The sequence below is a fragment of the Podarcis gaigeae genome, assembly GCF_964106915.1.
Source record: "Podarcis gaigeae genome assembly, chromosome: 6".
NCBI classification, from domain to species: Eukaryota; Metazoa; Chordata; class Lepidosauria; order Squamata; family Lacertidae; genus Podarcis; species Podarcis gaigeae.
The window spans coordinates 81,287,644-81,300,313 of NC_139682.1; the positions used below are offsets into that span (position 1 = coordinate 81,287,644).

The 12,670-nt window shown below is 39.4% G+C and overlaps 1 protein-coding gene across 4 annotated transcripts in view; it reads left to right on the top strand.

Moving 5' to 3' along the window:
- Positions 1 to 12,670, top strand: part of DENND1B (DENN domain containing 1B) — a 170,592-nt gene that overhangs the window by 116,687 nt on the left and 41,235 nt on the right. For all 4 annotated transcript variants that reach the window (XM_083745346.1, XM_083745345.1, XM_083745343.1 and 1 more), the window contains 2 exons: positions 433 to 534; positions 9,022 to 9,147. In XM_083745346.1, coding sequence (XP_083601472.1) covers positions 433 to 534; positions 9,022 to 9,147 — 228 coding nt within the window. The remainder of the gene's footprint in view (positions 1 to 432; positions 535 to 9,021; positions 9,148 to 12,670) is intronic.

Here is a 12,670-nt window from a genome sequence, read left to right on the forward strand (position 1 = left end):
ATTGGCCTCCACAGTCACTTATGGACTCACTATTAAAACTGTGTTCATGGAAGACAATCTTACTTTTCTATGAGTGATCACCAAAGCAGAAAGAAGAATTCAGTGGCATACTGTATCTGATCCGAGAGAACTATACAACCCCCGTGATAAATAGCCTGATCCTCTATGCATTTGTTTAATCCCACTTTAAAGCCATGTAAGATAGCAGACATTGCCATATCTTCTGGTGATTAATTCCATAAATTAATTTTGTGTTGTGTAAAGATTCTCTGCTGGCCCTTAGGACAAGAAGAAGCAGGCTAGGAAAAATATTGCCATATTTCTTTATGTTCCTACTCTGCTGAATCCCCAGTTACCAGTAGCATTTTACCTTATTAAAATAAGCAAATGATGCATTAAGATGCTTGTAACCAATTTTGTTTCCTTGTACAGAGAGTGAAAAGTAAATCACTGGAGGATGTGGTGATGCTAAACGTTGACACAAACACTTTGGAAACTCCATTTAATGACCTGAGCAACCTACCAAGTGAAGTGGTAAGCCTGAGAGGTTTCATTCGTTGGTTTTATCCTCTTAGCTCCTTGAATCGCTGACGTTTTTCCCCTGCTTTTACTAGCTGAAATGAAAAGAATGCCCCTTCCCCCACAAAAATAACACTATGCCACCAGCTGTATATTTCCTATTTAAGAGTGTTTGGTGTGTGTTTCTTTGCCTGTTTTTGACAGTTGAGGACACGTTGAATGGAGCATCATGCTTCGTATTGTAAAAAAAAAGACAGAGAAAAAAAGATAATTATAAAGCTAGCTGCATTCATTAGGCATAGCTGCTTTAAACGCAAGAGTCTCTTCATCTCATTTTAATCATTATATTACAAAGTAGGCATTTCTGTCTGCCTAGTGGCATATCTTGCAAAAGAAGAAGAAGAAGAAGAAGAAGAGTTTTTGAAGGCAAAAAGAAGAAGGGGGCCAATTATCGGCTTCTGGTTCCCTGCCACCTGCCAGCACATCTCCTTTTAATTAATGATCTGATGACACTGGTCAATATAATAAGAAATGCTTGTACAGTTGGGGTCAGAAAATGCACACTTTGATCTCATTCAACTTTCTGAAACATTTATTTGTTTTCTCTAAATTATTTCAGTTTTATTTTAATCTCTTCTATCCTGCTGAGGGCTGCATGAACTGAAAATCCTACTCTGTTTGTCATTTGCTTTGGCAGAGCAAAGACTGCTTACTTATAATTCTATTTGTAAATTAAACTGCAAACCCAGTTTGTCATAAAAGACATTGGATCCTTTTGAAAATGACGAAAACTGTCTTTTGTCTGTAAAGGAAGATAAATTAAATGCCAGTTCCTCCTGGACTTTGATCTTATAGAGATTTTCCCCTCCTGCTGCTTATAATGGAACATATTCTACATTTCATGTTAAATAAGATCTCTCCCCCCCAAAATAGCATTTTACTTTCCCTTGCTATCCTGCATCATGGTTCTGAAAAAAAGGCTCAAATTATCATATTGTGTGCATTTTTGAGGCAGAATTTAGTAAAAGCTGTTGTTACATATTTAGATGTTGGTAAATGTTCCATAATGAGAAAGAAATCATAATCTATTATTCATAAAATGAGTGCTAGGTTTTATGTGCTTTTTAAGAAATATGCCACAGTTCAAGGCAATAGGACATTGAAGGCATTTTCATATTTTTATTTTCATTGTAAATTAATTTGAGACCACAAGTTATTTAGTTCCTATATTAAATTATCATATACTTTTTGAAGTAATTAATCTTGACCAGAAGCAGATTAAATATTCAGCTGAATACATTTGTTCTTTGCTGTTGGGTGGGAGTGGGGGCAGAAAAAGAAACAAAAATGGGGGTTTTCTCGACAGATTGTGGTGCTCAAATTATTTTTAGATGTATAACCCACCTTATCCACAAGTCTACTTATTCTCATAAATTTGAATCTATTTTATTGTGCCAAAAACAAACCACTCATTCCTTAATCATAATACATATATGTTGACCTTGCCGTCTGAATCACCGAAATGAAATTAGCTTATTAGACCCTGAAGCTAGAGTAGTTTCAAAGCGCATGCAGAGTTCTGAACACACAGGGGACTCTCAGTTCTCTTTTGTGAACAGCAGAATGCACTTTTCACCCAGTGGGGATTTCCCATTACATAGGGTTTTTTTGTGTGTGTGTCTGTAGGTTACAACCCAGCTCTCCTTATGCTCACTAGTCAAAACTGGCTAGAGGGAATGTGTAAACTTATGCAAAATGATGGGCAAGTCACAACTTCATCATGCAAATTTTACAGTTTCCTTAATGACCATATCTTGGCTTGGCATGCGAGGAAACAACATTTCTTAGGCCCATTTTACACACGCCATAGATACAACTAACAGTACTAATAGCAACTAAGTACAATTTCTGCATCCCTGTATGCCTTTGTTTTCTAACTGAAAATATATATACAGAGATTTCCTAAAACAAGTACATCCAGTGGGGAGATGTCTGAGGCTTTTGAACAATCTCACCAAGATACCCTGGATTAAATATGGTACCTTAAGGTCCCTAGGTACCGAATTTTTTGCTCTATAAGACTCACTTTTTCCCTCCTAAAAAGTAAGGGGAAATGTGTGTGCGTCTTATAGAGCGAAAGCAGGCTGCGCAGCTATCACAGAAGCCAGAACAGCAAGAGGGATTGCTGCTTTCACTGTGCAGCGATCCCTCTTGCTGTTCTGGCTTCTGAGATTCAAAATATTTTTTTTCTTGCTTTCCTCCTCCAAAAACTAGGTGCATCTTGTGGTATCTTATAGAGCAAAAAATACGGTACTTCAAATGCCATATTTACTCAAGTTGAATGCACCATCAAATCTAATGAGCACCTCCATTCTCAGAACCTTGAAACCAAAAAAAGTATTTGCCGGCAAATGTAAATGTGCCGTTGGATCTAATGCGCACCTTGATTTTCACAACACAATTTGGCCAAAAAAGGTGAGTGTTACGGGAACTCACTGAGCTCTTACATGAGCAGACTCACTTTTTCACGTGGTACGTGCATTGGATTCTTGTACCTCTCTGAATGGGGGCAAATAGTAAGTGAAAACACTTCAACCTTTTTGGATCAGTGTCTGCAACTACATACATGCCTACAAGCCTACAAGCTACTAATATTAATTAGGCTTCCTGGTATTCACTCAGTAAACAACAGGCTTTTTACAAAGGTGCTTCATTGTATAAAATATATAGCAAAATAAGGAAACACCTTATGTATACGCCATAATTTGATTCCACCCCCTCTGCTAAAACAAGGTTTGTTTTGTTATTTGATATTTTTACTGTCCTGATCCCTTTCATTCTAACTCTACCATAAAAACCTTCCTCATGGAGCTAATTTGTTAATTAAAAACACATACAGGCATAGGCTATGTGCACTGTACAGCCTCTACAGACTTTTTACTTGATAACCTGATAAAGGGCAACACTGTATTATTCAGCAGTAAGAGTAAGTATTCATATGCCTGTATCAGTGTTGACAGTAAATTGGAAAAATATTGTTGACATTCTACTGAGTAACCATAAGTCCAAAAAATCTGATGCCATTTTTTACACAAGTATTTACACAATTATTTAATATACGGTAGATGTAAGTATATTCCTGCATATATGACATAAGGCTCATCATTTTATATCTGTAATCTCTCATTGCCAACTTTAATATTCAAAAAGATAAAAAAAGAGTAGCAGTGAAGGCAACTGAAAAATGAAGGATAAACATATGAAGTTTTACTGCCATTGTCTAAAAACTAATTTAAATTTTTTTTTGAAAAAAGATTTCCTTAAACAGCAATGTTCTCAAATTAGAATGGCTTTTTAATCTTTTCAGTGACTTGTGATTCTTCCCCCCCCCCCCACACACACATGAAGGCTAAAGCTTATATCGTTATATAAAGTTTATATCTACTGTTCAGCCTACAGTAGTTTTAACAGCATATGTTCTCAGTACTGTTTAATATGGAAATGTCTCACTTACTGTGGACGGTTTTTCATTCTAAAGAAAAAGTTATCAGTTGAAATCTGAAAAACATTACTGTTCGGCATTGTGCCTAATCAACTCTTTAATAAATTACCTGAGACTTAACGGGCCTTTTTAAATCATTCGCCAAAGCATTTAAATTATACTTACAGGCTAGATGACTTTCTATGCATGTGAACTCTATTAGTTTGTCAGATTGACCAGTGGTCTCGACTGTTCAGAGGTCAGCGGTCACAGTTGTCCTGAATTACCCGTCCTTTTTTTCATGTGGACCCTCTGCTGTGTTGTGTGCTGTAATCTTCTTAATGGCTTCATTCCAATATTCACACATAATATTTTAGATTTATTGACTGTTAGTAATACTACCATGCCAGTAGCAGTTCCGCTACTCCTAAGGTATTCAAAATTGGAAAAATAAATCAATGTAAGGCTTTTCGGGAATCCTTTGTTTCTCTTTCAGGAGGAAAAAGCCCTATTCCTGTCTTCTGCCAAACATACTTGGCTTTTGCAATACATCATTTCCCTGTGCATTTGTCTCACACTTGAGAGATATAGCCTCCTCCCCTAAATGAGTAGTGGCTTCATTAGGAACAGAAGTTTACTTTTGATACAGTAGTTTAATAATTCTCATTAGTATTTATTGTACGCCAGTTAGATGGGAGTCCTGAAGTGTGGTGGAAATCAGTAGGGATGAGAATCAAGCAACCTGATTCATGATTCTAAGGTTTTTATGTCAACAGAGTGTAGTAAACGTGTGAGATTGTATCTATGTGTATGTCTATGCAGTGTGTGTGTGTGTGTGTCTGTGTGTGTGTGTAATATACTAATCTGAAGTACCAACATAATGTTCATCTCTTAATATGTAGTGTTGGATTCATTTTATTTATTTATTTAAAGTATTTATATACTGTGTTTGGAGACTCCTGAAGTGGCTTACAAATGATTAAAATCCCAACTATAAAGGTAAAACAGTAGCCATGCTCATAACATACATAAAAGATGCAAACGGAAACAGTTCATATATTGGACCATATGTATCTGTTTTGCAGAGACATTTTCAAAGGGGAGACACTAGCACCAAAAAGGCTAACTCGTGTGCCTGCTAGTCTGATGGAACTAGGCCTGTGAGCAGGGCCTCCAGTTATGAACTTAAGGTCTAGGCAGGTTCATATGGGTATAGGAGATACTTAAATAACATGATACCAAGCTATTTAGGACTTTAAAGGTCATCATCAGCACTTTGAATTGAACCTAGGAAGCCAATGCAACTGGTACAACATTGTTGTTCTATGCTTTGAATGCCTGGCCCCCACAAATGTCCTAGCAGCTGCATCCTGCAACAGTTCATTACCTCAAAGAGGGAAAGCTAGGATATTCTCAGGAACATCTTTTAATATAACACCTTATTTATTCTACGTAGCAGCCAAAATTTGCTCCTCAATCTGCTTATCATTTAAGCCCCTTAATAAAAATAGCAATTAGAATATAATTACAGTGGTACCTCGGGTTAAGTACTTAATTCGTTCTGGAGGTCCGTTCTTAACCTGAAACTGTTCTTAACCTGAAGCACCACTTTAGCTAATGGTGCCTCCTGCTGCCGCTGCGCCACTGGAGCAAGATTTCTGTTCTGAAGCAAAGTTCTTATCCTGAAGCACTATTTCTGGGTTAGTGGATTCTGTAACCTGAAGCGTATGTAACCTGAAGCGTATGTAACCTGAGGTACCACTGTACAACAAATTCTTTACACTAAAGAGCGTCCCACAGCAGGAGGACAACAGCCACTAGTAAATTCAATCATTCGATCATTCATAGTGGTACCACTCCGCTTTTCTGAAAATGCATATCTTGTCATCTTTCTCTAAAAACTTGACATGAACTTACCTGACACAAGATTCCCTCCAGAATAAGTTCCACAGGGAGGAAAGTGCTTCATATAGGTGGCCTTGGACCTGGTAACCACTTTCCAAGTTTCAGATGGACTTGTAACCTGCAACAGGGTCTTTCTGACTGACCTTGATGCTCACACAGAGTTGAAGGGGCACCTGTACAAAGAGATGCATCTTCAGGTAACCACAGGCCAGAACCATTCAGGACTTTATAAATCAAAACCAGCACACCGAATTCAACCTGCAAGTTAATTGGTTGTTGTTGTTTAGTCGTTTAGTCGTGTCCGACTCTTCGTGACCCCATGGACCAGAGTACGCCAGGCACTCCTGTCCTCCACTGCCTCCCACAGTTTGGTCAAACTCATGCTGGTAGCTTTGAGAACACTATCCAACTATCTTTTCCTCTGTCGTCCCCTTCTCCTTGTGCCCTCCATCTTTCCCAACATCAGGGTCTTTTCCAGAGAGTCTTCTTTTCTCATGAGGTGGCCAAAGTATTGGAGCCTCAGCTTCAGGATCTGTCCTTCCAGTGAGCACTCAGGGTTGATTTTCTTCAGAATGGAGACGTTTGCAGTCCATGGTACTCTCAAGAGTCTCCTCCAGCACCATAATTCAAAAACATCAATTCTTTGGCGATCAGCCTTCTTTATGGTCCAGCTCTCACTTCCATACATCACTACTGGGAAAACCATAGCTTTAACTATACGGACCTTTGTTGGCAAGGTGATGTCTCTGTTTTTTAAGATGCTGTCTAGGTTTGTCATTGCTTTTCTCCCAAGAACAAGGAGTCTTTTAATTTCGTGGCTGCTGTCACCATCTGCAGTGATCATGGAGCCCAAGAAAGTAAAATCTCTCACTGCCTCCATTTCTTCCCCTTCTATTTGCCAGGAGGTGATGGGCCCAGTGGCCATGATCTTTGTTTTTTTGATGTTGAGCTTCAGACCGTATTTGGTGCTCTCCTCTTTCATCCTCATTAAAAGATTCTTTAATTCCTCCTCACTTTCTGCCATCAAGGTTGTGTCATCTGCATATCTGAGGTTGTTGATATTTCTTCCGGCAATCTTAATTCCGGCTAGGGATTCATCCAGCCCAGCCTTTTGCATGATGTATTCTGCATATAAGTTAAATAAGCAGGGAGACAATATACAGCCTTGCCGTACACCTTTCCCAATTTTGAACCAATCAGTTGTTCCATATCCATTTCTAACTGTAGCTTCTTGTCCCACATAGAGATTTCTCAGGAGACAGATGAGGTGATCAGGCACTCCCATTTCTTTAAGAACTTGCCATAGTTTGCTGTGGTTGACACAGTCAAAGGCTTTTGCATAATCAATGAAGCAGAAGTAGATGTCTTTCTGGAACTAGATGTCTTTCTAGCTTTCTCCATAATCCAGCGCATGTTTGCAATTTGGTCTCTGGTTCCTCTTTTGGATTACGGTCAGACTATATGGTTCCATGGGCTATATTACCTCTTAGCCTGGCACTTGCAAAATTTAGCATTTTTTTGAACCTACTGAAAATGTCCAATTAAAGAAAAACCAAAACATTTTTGGCCATACTTCAAAGCCAGCCCCATGCTGCAGTGATTGAGAAATGTACACCATACTGAGATCCTTGGAAGATAAAAGTGGTATATAAATGTAAATAAATAAATATAGCTGCAGTTGTTATTGCACCTAGTTTTCTCAAAGGTTGTATATGACATATATATACTTTAATAATAAAAAAACAACTCAGTGTAATAGTAAACTAACTCACAGGTAACAAAATTGCCTAAATTTATTTTGCAACCTTGAACTCTGTAACTTTAAAAATTGTAGATTGTAATTTTTTTGTAGTTTTTAAAGACGTTTTAGTGAACATTGGTGTAGGCTCTCCATGGACTAAATGAATCAGACTCTAAACTTTTATCTGGATCTATGGAGTTTGGATATAAATTGAAAAGATCACAGCTATAGGGAAAAGACCTATACTGTAAAGGCCTTTCTGCATAGATTATGAACATCATAACTCAATATTTCCCCCCACAAAACTATAGTTATAATTGGACCCAATGGGGGTCTGTTTCTTTGATCAGATCACAGTAACCATGACTTTACACTGGAAAATGTCACTACTGTGAAGGTTTATCACCTGTAGAGCTGGTCTTTTCTCTGATGCCGTGTTCAGCTCTCATTAGCATTATTCAGAGTTTAGTTGTTAATTAGATTGATGCTTCAATTACAGTCATCACTGACAAGAATAGCCGTGACTGCTTGCATGAAGAAGAAACAAAAGGATATTCATTTGTGCAGGCGGTTTTTTCCCTTCAAAGTATGACATCTGCATTGCCATCTTCATATATGCCTAAATGCAGTGGCTGTAACCCCAAAATTTTGCATATTCTGCATACAGGGGCCTGATTTACCTATCACATTAAACCACAGTTAAATGTTTAATTGTGAGTTACTGCAAACACACTTGTCCCTCCTTGGCTTCTGTAATCACCTTATGATGCAACAATTATTATTTTTAAGCTATAATGACCACACCACCACCAACTAGTTAGTAGGGTGAGTTAGTTAGTATCACAGTGAGTTTCGTGAAGTCTGTTCTGGAAAGGTAAAGACCTTGTGCGCTTGTGAGTTTGTCTCCTATAGCCATCAGTAAGAGCCCTGGGACTATATAGGGCTGCCCTAAGTGACAAGCTGAGCTTCAGCTGAGCCTCCCAGAAAAACCTTTGTAACACAGACAAATGCAAGAAACCCGGTCGGTGCCGCCTTAGACAAGTAGGCACATGTTATGATGGTGGGAAGAAATCTGCAGTAGGAGAGGCTCACAAGCCATTTACTGTAAAATAATTAAAGCTTATTTATGTCAAGAGGCCTTGGAGAAAAAAAGAGAGCATAAACCAATTTGCATTAGCCGTTTACTATCCCCCCCTGCTTTCATTTCAATTAACAGACCAGCAGGTGTTCTTTGCAGTTAAAAAGATAAGCTATCAAGGAAGAGGATGACTTTTTGGCTGACCTGCAGACACCATGGTTTGCCTGCTGATTGGGTTCGTGTCTCCCTGTACCAATTTCTGAGGTGTTAATTTAACTGCTCCTCTCTGTCACGCAGGTCTCGGCCTTGAAAAATAAACTGAAGAAGCAGTCCACAGCTACCGGTGATGGAGTAGCCAGGGCCTTCCTGAGGGCACAAGCAGTGTTATTTGGATCCTACAGAGATGCTCTAAGATACAAACCAGTAAGTGATGCAGTTCAAGTATCCATTTCCCATTGACTCTTAAGATTGCAAATGTTCTTAATGTCTGTGAGGAGGAATGCTAAACATCTCACCAGAGTTAGGAAAAAACCACACCCCTCCAGGTAAACAAGTCCGAAGGTTGGTTGTGGAAAGGCAAAGTCCAGTGAACGCAGACTACAGCAGCTGTTGGTAAAAGCCTTTGTGAGCTCATGGGCCAAAACGCCCAACAAATACCCCAGCATTTATGTGTCACTATAGAGACCCAGTGTGGTTGGTATATGGAAAATGTCTGGGTGCAAGTGGCAGTTGTTTTGGGCTGGGGGCACACTTTCCAGATACTCCCCCAAGTTGCTGAATGCCAGGGGTGCCAACTTCAAAAATATTGGGAGCAGGGGGCAGGTAAGCTCCACCTGACATAATCAATCACATGACACAGTTCACGCTCGCCATTGGAATAGCAATTCCCATCAACTTGGGGGAGGAGCTAGCCCCCTCAACTATTTTATTGGGGGGCCAAAGACCCTAGAAGTTGGCTGCTATGCTGAATGCTGTGGCATCGAGTGCTGTGAGTCAACTCTTTTGCATCCTAGTATCTTGCTGAAAAGCTGGTACATATGTAGGTTAGGTTAATATCTGTTCTTCTAGAGCAGGTGGCCAACTGTGGCCCTTCAGATGTGGTCAGACTCCAGCTTCTATCAACCCCAGCGAGCATGGACAAAAGATGGGGATGGTGGGAGTTGTGGTCCAGCAGTATCTGGCCATCCATAGGTTAGCCACCTCTGTTCTAAAGCAATACGTTATTGTAGTTCTAAAATTGGTAACTGTGAAGCACGTGGGGTAAAAAATAGTCCTGACCCAGTACTATCGTACTCAAACTTACTGTGATTTTCCAAGGCTCCAAGCAAAGGTCTTTCCCAGCCTTGCTATCCGAGTTTCTCTGAACTGAAGATTAAACTTGGCACCTGAAGTATCCAAAACATTAGCTCTGCTCTTCTCCCTAACCTTGTTAGGAGGAGTAGATTTAGAAGGGTCCAGCTAAATGATATCTAGTTCAGCTATATTTAGACAAAAATAGGATAAATGTCCAAAACTATGAAAGTAGTTCAAGGGACATAATCATCTTTGCACTGAGATCAATAGTGGATGTGCAGTAAAATGTGGCATTAACAGAACAATTGAAAGAGGATTTTTGTTCTCAAATATTTTTTCCAGTAGTAAATAGTAATTCCGATATCTTGAAAGCTTTGGATTTTGTTCTGTACCAGTACAGCAGAACTCGTGATTTTGAAGTGAAAGTATAAATTCATTTTCTATGTATAAATATTTCAGCATTTTACTGAACATCCTGTTTCCATTTTCTAGTATATGCCAACATTTTGGTTCATGAAGTACTCTTGAAGTTTTTTCTCCCCCTTCCCACTATAGATCTGGTTGAGTTTTACAGTACGTTAATTGTGTGTATACAATTTGAAGAATAAATTTCTAACTAAAATTGCAGCAGACTCCTATATAATCTACCCACACCCCCAGTAATGTTATTTCTCTAGTTTGAGCCTAAAGGCTTCTAAGCCCTTCTTAGGGCAGATCTCAGTACTGCTATCCCAAATATTTAAGTTGCCTCTTCTTGCACTGTTCTCTGCTTGCATTTATCAACATGAGAGGATGCTGCAGGATGTTTAATAGTTAAGAATAACAGACAAACAGACCTCAAGCCTTTCTCTAATTTTTCAAATCAGTAATCAGTGAGCCTTAGTGTTTAAACAAAGTTATGGGGGTAAATTTCTGTTTAAAATGTTAACATATGCCTCCCCCCCGCCTCTCTCTGTGTGGTTGCCTTTATTCTTGCAGAGGTGCCACTATCTTTTTTCACAGAGTTATCTTTTTCTTAGCTAGCTTTCTGAAACAATGCCAGCTTTTTAAAAGTGCAATATAAATCAGGTTAGCTGTTTATGTTCCTTACAATCTTTTAACGATGCATGTTTTTAAGAGTGGTGATTTCTTTCAGGTATTCCCCCCCCCCTCATGCTTTATCGTGAAGACGTACACATTTATCATGCATAATGTCCCCTCCCGCTCTCCCGAGCCGTTTCACAAATTATCAAGTAGTTTTTCTGTTCTCCTTTTCTTAATAAGCTTTGTTCATAATAAATGTGGTCAAACTTCTGCCATGGTCTCTTGTCCACTTCTTTTGACCTAGACAGCAAGATTTTCATTGACTTAATCATTTTTGGCAAAGCCTGCTATAACAGAGAAACAGAGAAAAGAAAATTAAGAATGGGAAGGATGACATACTCTCCTATTCTTATCTTTTGCATAGAGTTCAGAAAAGAGCTCTGATTCTAAAACCCTCCTCCTCTATCCCACAGGACCCTACCCTCAGCTTCCCCTACTACCCAATCTAACTTTTCCTTCTCCCTTCAGAGTAGGAGTGAAAGAAAAAGCAGAAAAAGTAGATTGTGACCTACTAGTGGAAGAAGCACAATGGACAGCTTTCCCATCACACGGGTCACAACTTCACTCTGTTTTTCTCTGCCTCTAGATCAGCCTAAGAAGCACTGCTTCAGGAAAGCAGTAGCAACAGCTCTTTCCAGGGGGGTGCAGTTTAAAATAATTTGATTCCCGGTGCCTCTCTGCTTGTATCCAGCATGGTTTTGAAATGAGCCTGGCTATTAAAAGAAAAAGAAAAAAAATCCGGAAATAACTCGACACATTTTCAACCTAGTCCAAGTCCTTACTGGCACCGACCCCTTCCCCTTCTGTTCCCTAGTCTCAGTCCCCCAGCTAGGAATTTCCCAGGAATTTTGGGGAGTGTGCCTTCTTTGTCTGCTGTCTTCTCTGATAGACAGACACTCACCAGGGTCTAATTTGTTTTTTATTTGTTTGTTAAATTTCTGGACTGTGCTTTATCTGAGGGTCGCAGGGCAGTTTACAGTATAAAAAACACAAAAATGCAAAACATCGTAACAAACAAACAAAAATACCTGCTCCCTCACAGTTTAAAATGCCATAAATGACCGAAGGCCTGGGAGAAGAAGAATGTTCTTGCGTATGGGCAACTAAAGCAGTTTCTGTGCCAAAGCCAAGCCTAAACCCGATTGAAGTGGATCTAGAAAAGATATACCATATTTTTCGCTCTATAAAATGCACCAGACCACAGGACGCACCTAGTTTTGGGAGGAGGAAAACAAGAAAAAAAATATTCTGAATCTCAGAAGCCAGAACAGCAAGAGGGATCGCTGTGCAATGAAAGCAGCAATCCCTCTTTCTGCTCTGGCTTCTGGGATAGCTGCACAGTCTGCATTCGCTCCATAAGATGCACATACATTTTTCCCCTTACTTTTTAGGAGGGAAAAAGTGAGTCTTATAGAGCAAAAAAAATACGGTAGCTTCTTCCAAGAGTGCCTGCATCTGGTCCGTGACTGTACACTCAAGAACCTTAGTCAGAGGTCTTTCCCAGCCCTGAAACCTGAAGATGCTGCTTATTGAACCCAGTCTTTTCTGTGTGCAAAGCATTTTCTCTACC